At 31.7% G+C, this 23253-nt stretch overlaps 1 protein-coding gene and 1 non-coding gene across 3 annotated transcripts; one reads left to right on the forward strand and one right to left on the reverse strand.

Annotated features, from left to right (window-relative positions):
* Window positions 1-12239: 12239 nt before the first annotated feature.
* Window positions 12240-12346, reverse strand: LOC127253943 (small nucleolar RNA R71). The gene has a single exon (XR_007839378.1). It is a non-coding gene; the product is annotated as a small nucleolar RNA R71 (small nucleolar RNA).
* A 4352-nt stretch (window positions 12347-16698) lies between these two features.
* On the forward strand, window positions 16699-19416 carry LOC127253705 (F-box protein At2g32560-like). Of its 2 annotated transcripts, XM_051278424.1 has the most exons (6): window positions 16701-17178; window positions 17699-18170; window positions 18256-18335; window positions 18446-18624; window positions 18723-18797; window positions 18992-19416. In XM_051278424.1, exons 2-6 carry the CDS (start codon window positions 17766-17768, stop codon window positions 19177-19179), a joined length of 927 nt encoding a protein of 308 aa, XP_051134381.1. In that variant the 5' UTR covers window positions 16701-17178; window positions 17699-17765; the 3' UTR covers window positions 19180-19416. The 2 variants fall into 2 exon arrangements, with proteins under 2 accessions (XP_051134380.1, XP_051134381.1); XM_051278423.1 differs by having other exon boundaries at window positions 16699-18170.
* Window positions 19417-23253: the final 3837 nt, after the last annotated feature.

A 23253-nucleotide genomic window follows, 5' to 3' on the forward strand; every position in this document is an offset into this window, starting at 1 on the left:
ACAAACATTCTAAATACTTCTTGGTCGTTAAAATAACTATCGTTACAAAATTTGACTGTAACAAAAAAAGGCGATATGAATCCCCCCATTTTTGGCCTTTTAAGGTCATTTAGGGCGTTAATATGATTTTTTTCTTCAGGGCCTTTTTTAAAATTTTAATTTTTCTTAGTTTAGGTTTATTACTTTTCGAATTTGGGAATTTTACACTTATAAATGTTTTGGAGTTTGTCTTCATATTAAACTTTTCCTTGTTATTAAAAACATTGTTGAATCTTTGATTTACCAACTCTCCTTTTCTGGCTATCCCAATTCGTGAAATCGATATAATGTTGGAATATTTTAAATTTGTAAATTTGAATATTTTTTTTCTATATTTCATGTGATATTATTTACTTAAAATAATTATTTTACAGTATAGCAAGCAAATAGGGATAAAAACATAAAGAAAGTATACAGGTAAAAGTTTCACCAAACAATAATTAAAGTTGTTATACTTTAAACAAAGTATAAATGTAAAATATTTGTTTCACTACCCTCTTAAAATTTTCGAGGTTTCAACAAGCATATTGACCAACACATTGGCTCTCCTTTGGCCCAACATCCACGCACTTGACTTTCGGCTCCTGGCTTCCCCCATAGCGTCCCCACACTATTAAGATGCATTCTTTTTGCCCTGTTGAGCCACAAGCACTTGTTCTAGGAGTTATAGGTACTGGACAATATTTCACTGACGCTCCTGCATGCCGATGCCAGTGCAAACAAATTATATACATACAATGTTTTTCGAAATACAATTTAATAAAATATAAATAATTAGAATTTACCTAGAGACGGAGTGAAGAGGACAACATAAATAGACAGACATAGAACAATGATCATGGATGAGTTCTTCATGTTTATTGTTATTATTATTATTATTGTTTCTTTCTTAATTTGTTTGTATTTTAAAAATTCCTTGCATTTGCTTGAATTGGGACACTATTCTTTTATAGGTTTGTCAAAAATCATATTGAGATTGGGAATTTCTTAAATTTTTTTGATTTAATGTTAATATTTACAAAATATGTGAAATTTTAAAAATTAACATTAATTGATTGTTAAAATTTTGAATTACTATTTCTATACTCTTATTAAATATAAAATTTGTATAATACCACTAAAAAAAATGAAAAATACTATTATAGATTTATGCAATGCCAATTAATCTAATATAGATTTCTAATATATACATAAATATGAAATGAATACTAGAGAATTTTATGCATTTATTTATTTATCATTATAATCCTGTGGCTATTAATTTTGCAAATTGTATATACTGAGATAAAGATCATCTAGGATTATAGTAATACAACTAAAAAAATTTCAAGAATTACAATGATAATTTAAATGTTTTTGCCTACTAAATAAAATTAATACAAGATATATTAAGAAATTGGGCAATTCTTAATTTTTTTAATTCAGTGTTAATATTTATAAAATATGTGAAATTTTAAAAATTAACATTAATTGATTGTTAAAATTTTGAATTACTGATTCTATACTCTTATTAAATATAAAAAACTTGTATAATATCACTAAAAAAAATAAAATACTATTAGAGATTTATGCAATGCCAATTAATCTAATATAGATTTCTAATACATATATATATGAAATGAATACTAGAGAATTTTATGTATTTATTTGTTTATCATTATAGTCCTGTTGCTATTAATTTTGCAAATTGTATATAATGAGATAAAGATCATCTAGGATTATAATAATACAACTAATAATTTCAAGAGTTACAATGAAAATTTAATTTTTATTGCCTACTAAAAAAAATAATGTTTCATACTTCCTCTGTCCGGATCTAAGGGTCTCATTTATCTTTTGCATCATTTTACGTAAGACTAAAAATATCTTTATATTTGTATAATATTTTGCACTAATGTCATTATAATAATAATAATATAAGACACTAATATAAATATTTTTGCCATTTTTCTTAATTTTTACTACGTTTTCATATAATAATTAATATTCAAAGATCAACACGCAAAAAACAAATGAGACCCTTAAAGTCGGACGGAAGTAGTACTATTTTCCACATAAAATAAATAAGTTGCAACATGGGTAACATCCGCACTATCTTGATATTATTTTGACTAGTAAATATTATTAGTAATAAATCTAATTGACAAGATAAATGATGATAACATGGATTTTGAATATTTTCTTCGAACAGTTCCTATAAGCATATTCCTCTTATTGATAAATTTGAGCTTAATTGTATCGAAATTCATGAAAAAATAATGCGTTAACCATTTTGTCATCATTTGATGTGCTTAGATATTTTTTGGTAATTTCAGTCATGAAGTACAACTATGATGGACAAAACTTGTATATGGATAAAGGTTGAAATTATCATGTTCACCAATGGCAAATTTATTGTGCAAAGTTTGAAAGCTTGCATTTCAACCTAGAGAAGGCTACTTACATGTTGTAACACATCAAACTTTGGATTGACTTATCCTCAAAAGGTGGCCTCGATTAATCTAACGTGGGTGGAAGATCAATTTTGAATCTACTACATTGGAATTATGAGAAACAATATGTAGCTTTAGATTTTATTATGTATCATAGTAGGTTTCTATATTGTTTTTAAACTTAGCTTGATTTCAATTTTCTTTGTGCAGGACAGTAATTCAACATTTGGCTAAAATGAACTTTCTTCTAAAATGAACTAAAATATTTGGAAGCAATGACGGTTCAGAGAAATACACAATCTTCAGTGCCCAAAAAGATGAAGATTCGAGATGAATTTTTTGGGCCAATGAAATAAAAAGATCCAATTACATACAACCGACCCGCCAGAATTGAAGCCCGGATCCGGTAACCCGTTGCTCGACCCGATCTGTCTGTGAGACTCGTTGGTTTGCTAGATGGTTGGGTCGGATTGCTGAACCGGTCTGATCTCATTCTTATTTATATATATGCTGGACCGGTTCATACATTAATTGCACTCATTCACATCGCGATTCCCTCTATAAGCCCCAGTTCTCCTGACGCGATTCCAGTGCGATTCCATCGTCTTCGCTAGTATTATCCGGTGACTTTGTCCGGCGATTTGGGAAGTTCTCCTTCTCCTTCGACGCGCACCTTTCCCTTCAGTGGTTTCACGGATTGGTTAATTCGATTTGTGCCTTTTTTGTGTCTTGCGATGTATATTTTCTTTGCGGTGTAAATAGGCTTGAAATCGTTGATGTTTTCTTATATTGGGTTTTGCTTTAGCAAGATTGTTGTGTTCCGTGGCGTGTCATTTGCGGTCGGGGTCTTGGATGTGTGTGATGTCGGTTTTTTTTTTATTTTTAATACTAGGATAATCTGAGTCCGAACGATTGCTTCCTAAATAAATCTAAGTTTTCTTCACGATTTTGTTTGATATTGATTTGGTTTCGAGAAAATACTGCTTAGTCGATCTTGGATTAGGAATAACAAAATGTTTGAATAATATTTATAACATAATTATTTGATCATCATAAAAAAAATAAAAAAAAAAAATCTATCCTTATGAATATGAAAATGGGTGTGCCAAATGTGCACATTACTGTTGATCGTGATTAATATGTTTCTATTTAAATTTAAATTAATTTTAAAAATAATTTGTAATATCTTAAAATTAAATCAAAATAATAATATAAATTATGTTTAAATGAAATTCCGCTTGTCAAAATTACTATATTAATATATATAGTAGGCATATTATTTTTTTTATTACTTTACCTTTTTTATCTTATAATTTACTATTTCTTTTTATTATTATTATTATTATTATTATTATTATTATTATTATTATTTATGTTTTAAATAAAAATTTCATACTTATGTTAATTGAAATAGTATACATAATTTTTATATTTTGTTTACGGAACCATTACAATTTTAAAATTTGTGCATACAATATTTTGTTAGCATGACAGTGCATAAAATAATGTATATATATCTCCTCCGTAGATACATCATTGTTTACATAATTAGACTATGTTGTGATATAATTTGTTGATTTTTCATCTCTTCGTGTTCTGATTCAGAATTAGACAACACTACCAGATATTTGACTATTTACTCTGCTGCAAATGCTCAAATTTGTTAATAAAAAGCCCTTTGTATCGATTTTAATGAAAATTTTGAGTGTTAGAAAAATGGAGTAATAGAAAGTCTTTATAGCAGCACTTTCAATAAAAAAAAGTTTATGGCCAATGCATTTCAAAGGCAGATGGAAAATTTATTTGTAACTATTTTGCAACGCAACAAAATGTTTGGATTATTTTTTTGTTCCAAATTTATCGGTAAAAAAAATCAATATTGATAATTTGTTTTTGTGAAAATAACTTCTTATTGTAAAGTTTTTTTTGCAACAAAACAAACATTCTAAATACTTCTTGGTCGTTAAAATAACTATCGTTACAAGATTTAACTGTAACAAAAAAGGCGATATGAATCCCCCCATTTTTGGCCATTTAAGGTCATTTAGGGCGTTAATATGATTTTTTTCTTCAGGGCCTTTTTTAAAATTTTATTTTTTCTTAGTTTACGTTTATTTCTTTTCGAATTTGGGATTTTTACACTTATAAATGTTTTGGAGTTTGTCTTCATATTAAACTTTTCTGTCTTATTAAAAACATTGTTGAATCTTTGATTTACCAACTCTCCTTTTCTGGCTATCTCAATTCGTGAAATCAATATAATGTTGGAATATTTTAAATTTGTAAATTTGAATTTTTTTTTTCTATATTTCATGTGATATTATTTACTTAAAATAATTATCTTACAGTATAACAAGCAAATAGGGATTAAAACATAAAGGAAGTATACACGTAAAAGTTTCACTAAACAATAATTGAAGTTGTTATACTTTAAACAAAGTATAAATATAAAATATTTGTTTCACTACCCTCTTAAAATTTTCGAGGTTTCAACAAGCATACTGACCAACACATTGGCTCTCCTTTGGCCCAACATCCACGCACTTGACTTTTGGCTCCTGGCTTCCCCCATAGCGTCCCCACACTATTAAAATGCACTCTTTTTGTCCTGTTGAGCCACAAGCACTTGTTCTAGGAGTTATAGGTACTGGACAATATTTCACTGATGCTCCTGCATGCTGATGCCAATGCAAACAAATTATATACATACAATATTTTTCGAAATACAATTTAATAAAATATAAATAATTAGAATTTACCTAGAGACGGAGTGAAGAGGACAACATAAATAGACAAACATAGAACAATGATCATGGATGAGTTCTTCATGTTTATTGTTATTATTATTATTGTTTTCTTTCTTAATTTGTTTGTATTTTAAATATTCCTTGCATTTGCTTGAATTGGGACACTATTCTTTTATAGGTTTGTCAAAGAATCATATTGAGATTGTGAATTTCTTAAATTTTTTTGATTTAATGTTAATATTTACAAAATATGTGAAATTTTAAAAATTAACATTAATTGATTGTTAAAATTTTGAATTACTATTTCTATACTCTTATTAAATATAAAATTTGTATAATACCACTAAAAAAAATAAAAATTACTATTATAGATTTATGCAATGCCAATTAATCTAATATAGATTTCTAATATATACATAAATATGAAATTAATACTAGATAATTTTATGTATTTATTTATTTATCATTATAGTCCTGTGGCTATTAATTTTGCAAATTGTATATAATGAGATAAAAATCATCTAGGATTACAGTAATCCAACTAAAAATTTCAAGAATTACAATGATAATTTAATTTTTATTGCCTACTAAATAAAATTAATACAAGATATATTAAGAAATTGGGCAATTCTTAATTTTTTTTTTTATTCAGTGTTAATATTTATAAAATATGTGAAATTTTAAAAATTAACATTAATTGATTGTAAAAATTTTGAATTACTGATTCTATACTCTTATTAAATATAAAAAACTTGTATAATATCACTAAAAAAGAAATAAAATACTATTAGGGATTTATGCAATGCCAATTAATCTAATATAGATTTCTAATATATAGATATATATGAAATGAATACTAGAGTATTTTATGTATTTATTTGTTTATCATTATAGCCCTGTGGCTATTAATTTTGCAAATTGTATATAATGAGATAAAGATCATCTAGGATTATAATAATACAACTAATAATTTCAAGAGTTACAATGACAATTTAATTTTTATTGCCTACTAAATAAAATTAATACAAGATATAATAAGATTGTTTATTACAAAAAATAATGTTTCATACTTCCTCCGTCCGGATCTAAGAGTCTCATTTATCTTTTACATCATTTTACGTAAGAGTAAAAATATATTTATATTTGTATAATGTTTTGTACTAATGTCATTATAATAACAATATAAGACTCTAATATAAATATTTTTGCCATTTTTCTTAATTTTTATTACGTTTTCATATAATAATTAATATTCAAATATCAACACCCAAAAAACAAATGAGACCCTTAAAGTTAGACGGAGGTAGTACTATTTTCCACATAAAATAAATAAGTTGCAACATGGGTAACATCCGCACTATCTTGATATAATTTTGACTAGTAAATATTATTAGTAATAAATCTAATTGACAAGATAAATGATGATAACATGGATTTTGAATATGTTCTTCTAGCGGTTCCTATAAGCATATTCCTTTTATTGATAAATTTGAGCTTAATTGTATCGAAATCCATGAAAAAATAATGCGTTAACCATTTTGTCATCATTTGATGTGCTTTGATTATTTTTGGTAATTTCAGTCATGAAGTACAACTGTGATGGACAAAACTTGTATATGGATAAAGGTTGAAATTATGATGTTCACCAATGGCAAATTTACTGTGCAAAGTTTGAAAGCTTGCAGTTCAACCTTGATTTCAATTTTGATTTCAATATTATGAGAAACAATATGTAGCTTTAGATTTTATTATGTATCATAGTAGGTTTCTATATTGTTTTTAAACTTAACTTGATTTTAATTTTCTTTGTGCAGGACAGTAATTCAACATTTGGCTAAAATGAACTTTCTTTTAAAATGAACTAAAATATTTGGAAGCAATGACGGTTCAGACAGTGATGACAACCGGAAATACACAATCTTCAATGCCCAAAAAGGTGGAAATTTGAGATGAATTTTTTGGGCCAATGAAATAAAGAGGTCCAATCACACACAACCGACCAGCCAGAATTGAAGCCCGGATCCGGTAACTCATTGCCCGACCCGATCTGTCTGTGAGACTCGTTGGTTTGCTGGATGGTTGGGTCAGATTGCTGAACCGGTCTGATCTGATTCTTATTTATATATATGCTGCACCGCTTCATACATTAATTGCACTCATTCACATCGCGATTCCCTCTCTGAGTCCCAGTTCTCCTGACGTGATTCAAGTGCGATTCCGTCGTCTTCGCTAGTGTTCTCCAGTGACTTTGTCCGGCGATTTGGGAAGTTCTCCTTGTCCTTTAATGCGCACCTTTCCCTTCGGTGGTTTCATGGTTTGGTTAATTCGATTTGGGCCTTTTTTTGTGTCTTGCGATGTATATGTTCTTCGCGGTGTAAATAGGCTTGAAATCGTTGATGTTTCCTTAGATTGGGTTTTGGTTTAACGAGATTGTTGCATTTCCATGGCGTGTCATTTGTGGTCGGGGTCTTGGATGTGTGTGATGTCGGTTTTTTTTTTTTATATATATATTAGGATAATCTGAGTCCGAACGATTGCTTCCTATATAAATCTAAATTTTCATCACAATTTTGTTCGATATTGATTTGGTTTCAAGAAAATACTGCTTAGTCGATCTTGGATTAGGAATAACAAAATGTTTGAATAATATTTATAACATGATTATTTAATCATCAAAAAAAGAAAAACTATCCTTATGAATATGAAAATGGGTGTGCCAAATGTCCACATTATTGTTGATCGTGATTAATATGTTTTTATAATTTACTTTTTCTTTATTATTATTATTATTATTATTATTATTATTATTATTATTATTATTATTATTTACGTTTTAAATAAAAATTTCATCCCTATGTTTATTAAAATAGTATATATAATTTTTATATTTGTTTACAGAACCATTACAATTTTAAAATTTGAGCGTACAATATTTTGTTAGCACGAGAGTGGGTAAAACAATGTATACACATCTCCACCTTAACATACATCATTGTTTACATAATTAGACTATGTTGTGATGTAATTTGTTGATTTTTCATTTCTTCGTGTTCTGATTCAAAATTAGACAAAACTACCAGTTATTTGACTATTTACACTACTGCAAATGCTCAAATTTTGTAATAAAAAGCCCTTTGTATCGATTTTAATGCGGACTTTGAGCGTTAAAAAAATGGAGTAATAAAAAGTCTTTATAGCAGCACTTTCAATAAGGAAAAGTTTATGGCCAATGTATTCCAAAGGCATATGAAAAATTTATTTGTAACTATTTTTGCTATGCAACAAAATGTTTAGATCATTTTTTTGTTCCAAATTTATCGGTAACAAAAAAGTCAATATTAATAATTATTTTTTGTGAAAATAACTTCTTATTGTAATGTTTTTTGTAACAAAACAAATATTCTAAATACTTCTTAGTCGTTAAAATAACTATGGTTATAAAATTTTACTGTAACAAAAAAGACGATATGAATCTCCCTTTTTTTGGCCATTTAAGGTCATTTAGGGCCTTAATATGATTTTTCTTCTTTAGGGCCTTTTTTAAAATTTTAATTTTTCTTAGTTTAGGTTTATTTCTTTTAGAATTTGGTTATTTGCACTTATAAATGTTTTGGATTTTGTCTTCCTATTAAACTTTTCCGTCTTATTGAAAACATTGTTGAATCTTTGATTTACCAACTCTCCTTTTCTAGCTATCTCAATTCGTGAAATCGATATCATGTTGAAATATTTTAAATTTGTAAATTTGAATAATTTTTTTCTAATATATATACATGAAATGAATACCGGAGAATTTTATGTATTTATTTATTCATCATTATAGTCGTGTGGCTGTTAATTTTGCAAATTGTATATAATGAGATAAAGATCATATAGGATTATAATAATACAACTAAAAGTTTCAACCGTTACAATGATAATTTAATTTTTATTGCCTACTAAATAAAATTAATACAAGATATACAAAGATTGTTTATTACAAAAAATAATGTTCAATACTTCTTCCGTCTGGATCTAAGGGTCTCATTTATCTTTTGTATCATTTTACTTAAGACTAAAAATACTTTATATTTGTATAATATTTTGCACTAATGTCATTATAATAATAATATAAGACACTAATAAAAATAGTTTTTGCCATTTTTCTTAATTTCTACTACGTTTTGATATAATAATTAATATTCAAAGATCAACACGCAAAAACAAATGAGACCCTTAAAGTCAACGGAGGTAGTACTATTTTCCACATAAAATAAATAAGTTGCAACATGGGTAACATCCGCACTATCTTGATATTATTTTGACTAGTAAATATTATTAGTAATAAATCTAATTGACAAGATAAATGATGATAACATGGATTTTGAATATTTTCTTCGAACAGTTCCTATAAGCATATTCTTCTTATTGATTAAATTTGAGCTTAATTGTATCGAAATCCATAAAAATAATGCGTTAACCATTTTTTCATCATTTGATGTGCTTTGATATTTTTTGGTAATTTCAGTCACGAAGTACAACTGTGGTGGACAAAACTTGTATATGGATAAAGGTTGAAATTATGATGTTCACCAATGGCAAATTTATTGTTCAAAGTTTGAAAGCGTACATGTTGTAACACATCAAACTTTGGATTGACTTACCCTTAAAAGGTGGCCTCAATTAATCTAACGCGGGAGGAAGATCAATTTTGTATCTGCTACATTGGAATTCTGAGAAACAATGTGTAGCTTTAGGTTTTATTATGTATCATAGTAGATTTCTATATTGTTTTTAAACTTAACTTGATTTCAATTTTCTTTATACTGGACAATAATTCAATATTTGGCAAAAATGAACTTTCTTTTAAAATGAACTATAATATTTCGAAGCAACGACGGTTCGGACAGTTATGACACCCAGTAATACACAATCTTTCATGCCCGAAAAGGTAGAGATTTGTGATGAAATTTTTGGGCCAATGAAATAAAAACGTCACATCTCACATTAATCGAGAAGTGACGGTAGGGAGTCGGGGGGAGGAGACAAATTGTTATATATTAAAATATTTTAGAGTTTTATTGGGCCTGTAAATGGATTCCAACGTTTGGGCCCGCGGATAAACCCAAAAGAAAGTGGGCTTTCAAACACCCATTAAGGGATACGGTCTACCAGTCGGTAGCCTGGTTGGTCAGTCGGTAGCCTGTCTGGTCGGCTGGTCAATCAGTAGCCCGTCTGGTCGGCTGGTCAATCAGTAGCCTGTCTGGTCGGCTGGTCCGTCAGCAGTCTGTTTGGTTGGCTAGTCGGTTGGTGGCATCGAACGCAACCGAAGAGCGGTTCTTCAGGCGGTCACAACCTTGAGAGGGTTCCTCAGGGCAGTTACAACCATGAGACGGTTCCTCAGCAGTTACAACTGACTGCGCACACGATCCGATAACCGACTTGGAGGACATATAACACGCACCTCGCGTCCGGCAAAGGGCATTTTCAATCAGCATCAATTTTAGTGAAATTCACTTTGGGGATCATCCTTTTATCTTTCAGTATCCGTTGTTTTTATTTATATTTTTTTACATTCTGTACGGTATCTAGGGATTTACAATTTCAGATATTATTATAGTCAAATTTGAAATTAATTTTCGGATTTTACTTTTTATTGTTGAAAGTAGCATCAACAGTATGAATTTGTGAGATTAAACTATGTTTTGATTTATATTATTTCTTGGATCATAAGTATTTTTGTGATTTATGATTATAATGTGTAATAATATTTGATTTGATTGGGTATTGTCACCAGGTATTTCAATTAGATTAAAATTTAATTGTTAAACTAAATTAGGCGTCTATAATTGCGTTTTAATTTAGTTCAAGTAGCAACTAGGGGCAGGCACCACTAGGAAATCACATAATCAATTTTAAACAGTTCTGCATAGGTAATTGTTAAATGGAATTAGACTCTTATAGTTCGCAAAGCGGTTAGGCTAGTAAATTCTTTGTGGCGTCACTAGGTTCTAGTCTAATTAGGGAAGCAATTGACGGGCGTATATAGACCGTCGAGAAATTAAGGAATAGTTGGTTATTAGACGCGTGTCGGTAACTATAACTAATTTATTTAAAAACCAATAAAATTAAATATTTATCAATGACCAAATCCACTATTCAAGTTGTCAATTTTATTTATAGACTGAAAGCCTATTTTTATTGAATTTATCTTTTAGTCATATATTTTTATTTTGTTATTATTATTTTTATTTCCATCTTTCAAAACCCCCACTTTTATTATATCTATATATTAAACAAGCGAAAATAAAAATTTTTTATTCCATGAGGAAATGACCCTACTTCAGCTATACTACGTTATTTTTATCGTGGAACTAGGTTTATTTTATTTAAATTTTGCAGCGTGTACGAACCTCTGTCAAAATTTTGGCGCCGTTTCCGAGGAGTTTAAATTAGTTAATTTATCTTTAGTTGTTTCATATTATTTAAATTTTTTGACTTTTTTTGTTTTATGTCGAGATCTGATCGCACTGGAATCTTGAGTTTCGATCCCGATATTGAGAAGACTGCGCGTCGATTGAGAAAAGAAACTAAGGAACGTCGCCAAAAAGATTTAGCTTCATAATCATCTAACGATTTTAGTTTTGACGAGATCGAGCTAGAAGAAGATATGGATCAAAGGACACTGAGGGAGCTGGCAGCTCCTAACTTGACTAAGCAACATCTTTGCATCACATACCCGACGGTAGATGGTAACACTGCTTTTGAATTAAAATCGAGACTAATCAATTTGTTGTCTTCTTTCCATGGTTTGTTAGGTGAAGAGCCGCCGCATAAGCATCTTCAAGAATTTGATGTCATATGCACAAGTATGAAGCCACCATGAGTAACAGAAGATCAAAATCAAGCTTTGTGTCTTTCCCTTCTCACTGAAAGATGCTGTGAAAGATTGGCTCTTCAATCTACATGCCGGAAGTGTCACTACATGGACCGAATGAAGAGATTGTTTCTCGAGAAGTACTTTCCTACCTCACGAGTTACCATCATGAGGAAAGAGATATGCGGAGTCAAACAACATACATGAGAGTCTTTATTTGAATATTAGGACCACTTTAATGCTTTACTTATTCGATGTCCTCATCATCAAATCCCCTTACAATTACTAAGTCACTATTTCTATGAAGGTTTGAATTCCATCGGTAGGAGAATCATAGACGCAACAAGTGGATGCGCCTTGATGAACAAAACTCCTAGAGAGGCGTGGGACTTACTGAATAACATAGCTATGTACTCACAACAATTCGGACCAAGAGAAGTCGTAGCAATTAAAGAAGCAAGCGAGGTAAGTTCTATACAATAACAATTGATTGAACTAACTTCATTTGTTCGATAATTTGTTTTAGGGAAGACACAAGTTAAGGCTTGTGGGATTTGCACAAGTCAGGAACATCCGAATGATATTTTTCCTACCTTAACTCAAGAAGTAGATGTCAATGCTGCGAGATTCATCCCAACAGCATACAATCCTTACTCGAACACCTACAATCCAGGATGGAGAGATCACCAACATTAAAAGTATGGGAATCAACAAATTAACTTTGGAGATCATTCGAGAGGATTTCAACACCTAAACACCATCCACAACCCTCTCAAACAGTTCTGAGTAATTCCTTAGAGGATATGATGAAAACTATGGCGTCTAACATGTTGCAATTTCAACAGGAAACTCGGAATAGCATAAGGAACTTGGAAGAACAAGTAAGTCAAATAGCGAATGAGATGTGCGAGATGAAGTCAAGAGAGAAAGGTAGATTGCCCTTACAACCCGACGTCAATCCGAGGAATGTGAGCTCAATTGTTATACAAAATGGAGAAGATTCGGAAGTATCAAAGATTCGAGTTCCAAATGATAAGAATGAAAAAAACATTGAGAAAGAAATAGAGCAAGCCGCAAATGAAACATCGCACAAGGTAACTTCCAATACACCTACTAATACTAAAACTAATGTTGCACTGTTTCCTTGCAGGTTGGCGAAATCAAAGAAGAATGACAAAAATAAGGAAATGATGGAGATGTTTCAGAAGGTGGAATTGAAAAAACCCTATTGGATGTGATCAAGCAAGTTCCGAAGTAAGTAAAATTTCTGAAAGAACTTTGCGCGAACAAGAAGAGACTATGAGGAGACGAATACATTATTGCTAGAGAGAGCGTATATGCCGTTTTACAATGTAAGCTTCCTCTTAAATGTGGAGATCCAGGAATGTTCTCGGTTCCTTGTAAGATAGGTAAGTTGAAGATTAAACGAGCAATGTTAGATTTAGGAGATGTAATTAATGTGATGCCTAAGTCTATCTACAAATCTTTGAATATTGGACCTTTTTAAAAGAAATTGGGATTATTATACAATTAGCAAGTGGGACAAATGCATATCCTGAAAGAATAATTGAAGATGTCCTAGTGCAAGTTGACGAATTAATTATTCCGGTTGATTTTTATGTGCACCACACAAACTAAAATTAATGTGAAACAAAGTATGCTTTCTATGGAATTTGCTGGTGAAAAATGCAATTTAATATTTTAGATTCTATGAAATACCTTGAAAAATCTAACACTTTGTATAGTGTGAATGTTATTGACAGAAATATACAAGGAGTTTTGGGATTGCACGATAAATCTATTCTGAACATAAAATCGAAACCCCCTCCGAATCAGTTGGAACCTGTTCACATAAATGATGATATGAATCTTGCAGAGAAATTTTTTTTTTTTGAGTAATCATCGTTTTAAACATGGAAGTAAAAAACGAAAATTGAAGTGGGTAAGACGGTCTGAAGTAGTGCTACCTAATGGCTAATATGGTAACTGCGTATAGCTGAAGACGTCAAAGAAAGACGCTTCTCGGGAAGCAACTTAAGTTTTCTAGTTTTATTTCTTTTATTTTGTTTAATTTAATTTAATTTATTTATTTTTAATCATAGCATATATTTGATTTTAATTTTTTTATTTTTATAGGAAAATCTTCATGGAGAATTTTGGCAAAAAATAAAATAAAATAATCTAGTTATAATGTATATTTTAGTCATGGTCAGGACTAAAATATATGAGTCACACTGCCTAATTTTTTTTAAGTGACCCAATTTCTGATAGATAGTATTTAGTCATGGCCATTGCTGTGAGTCGCAGACTTCCAACCGTCAAATCTTACGGCGATCGAGGCGTGGGGTTTGAAAATTAGAGGAAAAGGGGCAAGTTGTTAGTACAAATTTCAAAATTAAGGTTTTCTGCCCAAGAGGAGGGAGAGAGTAGGCCCAGTGATGAGTCCAGCAGAATGTTCAAATCAGACACAGGTCGGGATAGACTGATGGGACCTGAAGGGGGCCCATAGAGGTTGTTTGAAAAATTGGACGGTTGATTGTGTGAAAAGCTCAACTTACTGGAATTTCTTGGACGGTTGGTTTTGGAGGAACTGATTTGGAACTACTGAATTGGTCGGTAACAGTTTTACATGACCATGTGCTAACATGGGATACACAGATTGTAACCGACAATGGTTCAATGCACGATCTTGGTAACCGACCCAGGGACGGTTCTAGACAGTTCTGATGGGTGTGTATATCAACGATTCTTATGAGAAGATTAAGACATCTTCAACCAACAACGATTTCATGAGAATCTCATTAGGATCATCGTTTTTACATTCTTAGTTGCCTTTGTGTTTCATTTATTAGCTTTTTGTGTGCTTTGTTTAGGGATATGTGATCCCGGACACTTTTCAATTCAAATTCGAAGTATATCTCCAAATTTCACTTTTTATTATTGAATTTCTACATAACAATATTTATTTATATAAAATTTTAAAAGTATTATATTTAATAAATTTAGTTTTATTTATTTTGGGAAATCCATATATATGTATACTATATTTTATTATTGAATTGAATATTAAGAATTTTATATTTGTATTTGATTCATATTTGAATCAAATTGAATGTTTTTATTCAAATTAAATTCATAAAATTTTAAATGAGAATATCAAAATTTTGAGGCGAATAGCAAATCAAACAAAATTATTTAATTCATTTACAACCGTACTCCATAGTATCTCTTACCATGGGCCATGGATGTACAGTGTTTAGGTACAAGTATAAAAAACGGGTCTACATGTTTCGCTTAATTTTTTTTTTGTTACGATTGCAGAATATTCACACGGATAACGATTTTCAAATCGTATACTTACCAATTCTTTTGCATTGCCCACTGAGAGGGAAATGAAACCGATCGACTGCACCGAAGAATTGGTTCGGGTTTTGTTTCAGAGAGAATAGTATGTAGTGAGTTTTTGCCTTACTCCACTATTCATAGAGTATACATAAGTATATTTGTTGAAGAAAGTAAATAGAACAAGAAAGGTTATAGATATATATATAATACTTATGTATGCATATATATATATATATGATATCGAAATATTCAGTATTTTTTAATACTTCTTCCGTCCCATAACAAAATATCCATTTTTTCATTTTAGTCCGTTCCATAACAAAGTATCCATTTCAATTTTTTAGTAATCGTACTATCTACCTAACATTACAAATATCCTTACAACTTACAATATATTACACAAATGTCATTACCTTTATATCACACATACTAATAAAGTTATTTTAGTCATTTCTACTTTATTCCTACTATATCCCAATATAATACTAATGAAAAAAGCAAATGAATACTTACTTATGGAACAAAAAGAGTATTTAAATATTAAAATAAAGACAAAACTACTAAAAGGGAGCTCATCTAAATCAAATCAGAAAAGAAAAGTACATATCAATTTATTATAAATGAGTAATGAATATTAACTTATTATGTATAAAAAGAATTTAAAGTTTAATTTTCCCTTAAATCATTATAATATTTAGCTTTTTATTTACTTATAATAAAATACAAAAGAAATAAATAATACTCCACTATGAATGAACACTGATTATAAAGCTTGTTTTTTAGGATTATGAATTTTGAGTTTGAGATTTTGAATAATAAAAATTTTAAATTAAAATATTTATATAATAAAATATAAATAGATATTAATATTATATTTTGAATGTAAAATTATTTTTTAATATTATATAAAAATAAAAAATAAACATTTAATTTCATGTTTTTTTTAAAAAAAATTTAAATAATAAAAATTTGAAAAAATTAAATAATAAAAATTAAATTAAAATAATTATATAATAAAATATAACTAGATTTTAATATTATATTTTGAATATAAAATTATTTTTTAATATAATATAAAAAAATAAAAAATAAATATTTAATTTTTATTTTTTAAAAAATTTAATAAATAATAAAAATTTGAGAAAATATTCCAAATAAACACACCTTTAAAAGACTTCAACGGTAAACATGAAAGGAAGCCCGGAATTCACTCCGTCCACACAACAAAATTACATTATCCCTTTCCTACATTACCCTAATATTCTGCTTCAATCAATGAGTTGATTTGATTTGACTCCTCCTATCCATCCTATTCTTCTCTGTCATCATCTTCTACACGCATTCCAAAGCTTCCTTTAAGCGTTCGTTCCAAAAAACTAAAAGAAAGGGGCCAACTTGTTGCTTCGAAATCACTGCAAATCTGCATCTGCCATTTCTCCTCATCGACAAGAACAGCAGACAAGAGAAAGGGAAGGGTCGATAGGGGAATTCGTGTGGAGTGGGTGAAGGAAGGATCTAAAGGGGGCCTGAATTTCAATTCAAATCCCCTTCGACTTTCTTTCACCCGGAGAGAAATTCCTCCTCCATTGTTGTGTCTGTTTTCAGACGAAGATAAGAAGACCTTTCCTTCAATATTTTCTCCTTTGCTCTGATTTTGATTTTATTTTATATCTCCAGTCTGCAAATGTTTGGTAGATTATCTGCAGTAATAAATAAACTGTTCATTCAGACAGACAGAAGGAGAGTCTGATTAGATAGGGTATTGCTCCTGCTTTTGCTTTTTTAGCCTTTCAATTCAATCAGATGTGTGATCAATCAATCGAGTTTCCATTCTTTGCTGAATAATCATAATCCTGTTGTAAGACGTTCCGAACGAGGCCCACAATTTGGGTTAGGTGGGCTTCGTTAGAAACGCCATTACCCTTTCAATTCTTGGTTGATTCATTCTTGTTAGCTTTTTTTCTTTTCGACTTAACCTTTATAATATATTCTTGATTATCCTAAATACATATATATATATATATATACACGTGTGTGCAGTGTAGTGTGTGTCGAATTGATAATTGTAGACGATCGGGGAGAGAGAGAGAGAGAGAGCGAGATAGATCTTTTCCAATGTATTTCTTGCTGATCACTTGCTGCTTCTCTTTCCTCATCTTCCACAAATCTCTTCTTCCCTTCAAGTTCAAACCCTTGTGGTTTTGGAGAGAAATATGTTGTCTTTCGATTACCCGATCCCTTTTTAGATCATCCTCATTCATTTTTGATCCCTGCTCCAGCAACAAGAAGAAGAGTAATATTAATAGCAGCAGCTCCAAAGCGGAGAGCGACATCAGATCGAGGGAGATGTCCTTCCTGGACTTACCCGACCTGGTACTGGAATGCATCCTGGAAAAGCTCCCTCCCGAGGGGCTCTACAAGATGTCGAATGTGTGCAGTACGTTGAGGGAGAGGTGTGTGAGCGATCACTTGTGGGCGAGACATCTCAACTCCAAATGGGGCAGAATTGTGGGCCCTGCTGCTGCTTATAAACAATGGCAGCTCCATGTTGCTTCCAAAAAAGTGTTGTTTGATCAACAATGCAATCCAAACGGCCTAATTGGATACCTCCTCACAACCCTCTTCTTTCCTCTTACATCCAATTCCAATTCCAATTCCAACTCCACTTCCATGGATTCTTCCATCATGTACTGCTACTTTGCTCTTCAGTCTGGAAAATTGTGGTTCCCGGCGCAGGTCTATAACCGCGAGGTTGGTTGGCTGGTTGTAAATTAGATTACTTTATTGTAAATTTGAATTTGAATTTGAATTTGAATTTGAATTTGAATTGTTGCAGAATGGTCATGTTGGATTTATGCTGTCGTGCTACGATGCAGAGCTGAGCTACGATCCGAAAACTGACACTTTCCAGGCTAGGTGGAGATGAGATTTGCTTGATCATATAATTTAATTTAATTTAATTTCCATATCTCTTTGAATTTGCATTGTATATATATGGAATGGAAGATGATGGAGGTGAGGTGCAGATATCCGCCGCACGGGAGGAGACCGTTCGCTGTGGAGACGGGCATAACGTGGGACCGAGTGAGGGCTCCACCTGTCCAAACGTCGCCGCACCAACTTCATCCCTCCGATTGCCTAACCGCCTTGCGACCGGGCGATCACGTCGAAATCCAATGGAGAAGAAACAAAGAGTTTCCATATGGTATGCATGCATGGGACAACATACATATGACCAAATCCTATGAATGAATTAGTATTAAATTGGATGACATGCTTACAATACAATTCAATTCAATGCAGGTTGGTGGTATGGTGTGGTAGGCCACTTGGAGACTTGTGATGGCAACGCCACTTACTGCCGATGTCAAGATAGTGGTCAGTTTCTTTCTGCCTGCTTACTCCACACTGCACCAATTTTATTACAAATATTTCTTGCCCTATTATAACAAATTATGTCGATCCTAGACTTGTGAGTGATTGTTGATTCGACAATTTTGATGTATGGGTGTGAAGGGGTATGCAAATTTTTGGTGAGAAATAATGAGAGCAATAAATATGGTGTGGTGCAGACACTCTGGTGCTGGAGTTCAACCATTACGCCCGTGGTTCGCGGTGGAGAAGAACCATCGTGAGCCGGAGGGACCATAGGGAAGAGGGGAATGCTGCCGAGGGATTCTACGGGGGAGTCCGCAAACTCGCCAGCACCCAAGAGATTTCCATGTGGAGAAAGTTCTGGCCTTCACAAATCCTTGAATAGGTTCTACTCTACGAGTACCGTCTATTCTTATCCACCATCGACAATGCTGGCCGGATGAGGTAGCTTAGAATCACCCATCGCACACAACACACAACATATCCATATATATCCGGCATCGGATCTGAAGCAGCCCATAGATATATATATATATATATATAGGATTTTGCAGGATCTATATATGATTTAAAATGTCGATTGTATTTAAGGGGTAAATTTTTGAATTTTTGGTGAATTATATATAGCATGCTCAACTCTAACTTTGCTAATATCCATGTGCGAACAAATCAAACACATCCTCTTATTATACAACATAATCTGGACGACGCTATTATATCAAAAAAGAGAGTTTCAACAGACTATGTCGCCGGAACACTGGCTTTGATCAGCTCCCACATCGATGCAAGTAATGTTGGTCGGCATCTGGCTTGCGGCGTACTCTCCCAAAACGATCAAAATGCAGCTCCGCTCGACGGTGGAGTTGCAGGAGCCTTGCCTGGGAATTAAGGGTATGGGGCACAATCTGGCTGTGGCTGGACATGGAGAGAAAGTGGCAGCCAACAACACTAGGAATAATAGGATGGGCACAAGGCTCGCTGACGACCAAGAATTGCCCTTCATCGTTTCGCAACTGATTCTTGTAGTGAGAAGAAGAACGACCACAATAAGGATATATGAAGAAAGTGTGAAATGCGGTGCGGTGTATTACCGCTGTAGACACGAGAATTTATGTGGAGTATAATAAGTAAATAATTAAAAATGTATTAAAAAAAATTAATTTTAAATTAAAATTAAGAAAATTAATCAGTATAATTAAAAATAAAAAAAGTTATAAAATAAAAAATTTTTAAATAAAATTAAAATGTATAATACTCTAAAAAAGAATGAAAGTGATAGAATAAGTGGGATTGACAAAAATAAAAATATCAGACACGATAAGCGGGACGGACGGAGTAATTATGTAGGTTTGAGAGAGAGAGAGAGAGAGGGCAACGATTGGTGAAGAAGGGACAAGACACAGAAACAAACAATATAATAGAATAGAATACTACAATACCATACGCATGCATGTGAAGCAACGTTGGATTAGTTCAGGGAAAGAGTCGATCACGTGCTCACCGCAACTTTAGGGTGTGTTTGGTATATATTTGTGCTTTCAATTTCGTATTTAAACGGTTCATTTTTCATCCATCACTCTTAAATAATATCCTTATAATTTAATATTTTATATTAATATTATTCATTAATATTTTTTAAAAAAATATACAAAGTAAAAGAATTATGATAAAATAATAAAAATTCTCCTGTAATTTTCCAAATTTACTGAAATTCCTTATGATTCAAAAATTATAAAATTTACTCCATCCCATCTGAAACCAACTAACAAACAAAGGCGGATTCAAATACTGACAAGGGGACTGCAGCTCCCCTCACCCCACCCACCTTATTTTTTAAATGTATATATTATTATTATTATTATTATTATTGTTAAAAATTAAAATTAATCAAAAATATTAAAAATTTTAGGTCAAGTGTATTTGTTTGGAATTTAAAATTTGAATTTAGATTTCAAATACTAAAAAAATAAAATATAAATAATAATTTGATATAATATCAATAAATGGTATGAGATATTTTAAATAAAAAATTAATTTAAAATAATATTAAAATAAAGTGGAATCTGATTTAATTATTTAGGAGAAAAGTAAGAGAAATTTTCTTCAACTAAAACTTTTTACTATTTATTTGATTTTAAGCAGTATAAAAATAAACATTGCAATATTTAGATATTATTGTTTTATTTATTTATTTTTTTTTTGTCGTAAAAAATCGCTACTGATGGCTTAATTGAAAAAGCCAGTCAGAATTGATTTTTTTAAAAGATTTTCTAGCCTTCTCAAAAAAAGATCCGAGCTATCTTGCGATATTCGAATTAATTAAGTAAACGGAAAGTAAAATTAAGGCTAATAAAACAAGAACGAAGTGAAAATCGAATAAGGAAACCGTAAATTAATTTAAAAAAAAAAACTGTAAAAAGTCTAGAAAAATACAGGAAAAGTAATGTAGAAAAAAAAATTAAAAAAGAAAGTGAATGACGAATAATGGCATGTCATTTCTAGGATGGTTCGGTACGATTACCAAAACAGTCATACCGTATACCGTACCGAACTATTCGGTATGTTAAAAATCATACCAATACTATACCGAAGTTTTCGGTATACCGAATTACGGTACCGGTATTTACCAGTTCTACAGAAAATTTCGGTACAATATCGGTATATACCGGTTATACCGAAATTTATCATAAAAAAATTAAAAAATTTTCCTAAATAATCTTAAAATACAATTAATCAATAAAATCAAAAGGACGGCCGGCGAGGTGGACGCCGTGCGTAATCGTGTATTGTGTTATGTTTGTGACTGTGTGACAGCTTTATCTGCGTGAAGTAATTTGGATTGTGGAGAAGAATTGAGAATTTAGAGTTACAAATTTTCTGCTAATTTTGCCCATGGGCCTTATTACTGACTTACTGTTACGGGATAAATTTTTTTTTGAAAATAAAAATATATATTTATATTAATAATTAAATTATTTAATTAAAATTCTATCGGCACGGTATAACACCGAAATACCAAACTTTCTGAAATGTCATACCGATACCGTACCAAAACTTTCAGTACGGTACCGATACCGTACCAAAATTTTCAGTATATCGAATTTTCGGTACTTTCGGTAAGATACAGTACGGTAAATCAATAATTCGTTATTTTCGGTAGGTTTATCCATCCTTAGTCATTTCTGATCCTTTGATCTTGCATATAGAATCTTCTTATTTCTTGTTTAATTTGTTTGGATAAAATATTATCCCTATTTTTTCTCGAACAATTCATCCACCTTTCTAACTACTTCTTTGACCTTTCTACCTCCATTGGGCTGCTTCCGAGTCGAGCTAGACTTCCTTGAACGATGGGCCAAACGGGTTAGCAGGTCCGGCTGCACCTACATTGGGCTGGCCCCAATTAATTGTTTGAGTGTGTACAAATGCCCCCTGAAAAATTTACCTGGACACAATTAACTTGTAGTCTGGATAATTTTGTTAAAACTTCCCGTGTTTGGATCGACTGGTGTGCGCGAGTTTTGAATTTTCCATATAGTCAACTCATCTGTGTCAGATCATGTCCCGTACCAAGGTCATTTTTACCTCCAAAATCTCTTTTTCGCTGCTATGTCCACCTTTTAGTTAACCATAGGTAGCCAACATCCAAGATCTACGTACGGGAAGGTCGATTTCTGCTTATTCGACCTGTCCAACAATGTTTTTACATTCCGTAATGTCGTAGCCAACCATAGTCTGATTATGCTTTCATTCTAGCTCCCAAAGAGAAGGATAGAACCTTTTAAGATGTCTTCCATTGATAAACGTCTTCAGCTCCTCCCTTTCGGGCTCCATCAATCTATATGTGGCGTTAGATGACTTAACCGATATTATAAAAGGTCGTTCCCATGTGGAGGACCATTTCCCGAGCTTCGCATCTTTGGAGCATTCCGAGAGAACGACATTCTAGACCATGTCACATTTCTGGAAAGTCTGAGACCTCACGCGCTTTCGGAAGGTCGATCGGCCTTACTCTTTTGATGTCGAATGCGTTCAAGAGCCTGCAGTCTCTCTCTGGGCAAAGCGTCAAGCTCTTGGAACAAGGTCTACTCCTGCTCTTCCATCGGCAGCTGGATCATTTTCACGATCCGGAGAGAAGACATTGATCTCTAACGGAAGCACATCGTCATGGCCATAGGTCAGACTATAAGGAGTGCTCCTGATTACAGAGGATTTGGCATTCTAATATGCCCATAAAGCCTCTTCCAAAGTATCATGCCAACCCATTGGGTTATCCTCCAGCGCTTTCTTGATAATGAAAATCAAGATTTTGTTCATCACCTCGGTTTGCCCATTAGCCTGAGGGTAGTACAGAGAGAAATGAAGCAGCTGGATTCCGTATTGGGCTGAAAAAGCATTGAACTTTGCGCTCATAAATGTGGTCCCTTGGTTGGTGGTTATCGTCTTTGGAATGCCAAAC

This window comes from Andrographis paniculata, unplaced genomic scaffold (assembly GCF_009805555.1).
Source record: "Andrographis paniculata isolate CXL003 unplaced genomic scaffold, ASM980555v1 Contig51END, whole genome shotgun sequence".
In the NCBI taxonomy this organism is placed as follows: domain Eukaryota; kingdom Viridiplantae; phylum Streptophyta; class Magnoliopsida; order Lamiales; family Acanthaceae; genus Andrographis; species Andrographis paniculata.

Excerpts from the sequence above, each read along its gene's own strand:
- LOC127253705 (XM_051278423.1), top strand. The coding sequence starts at position 17,535 with ATGTATTTCTTGCTGATCACTTGCTGCTTCTCTTTCCTCATCTTCCAC. Across the intron at positions 18,336-18,445 it reads ACTGACACTTTCCAGGCTAG|ATATCCGCCGCACGGGAGGA; the intron begins GTGGAGATGAGA and ends GGTGAGGTGCAG. Across the intron at positions 18,798-18,991 it reads CTGCCGATGTCAAGATAGTG|ACACTCTGGTGCTGGAGTTC; the intron begins GTCAGTTTCTTT and ends GGTGTGGTGCAG.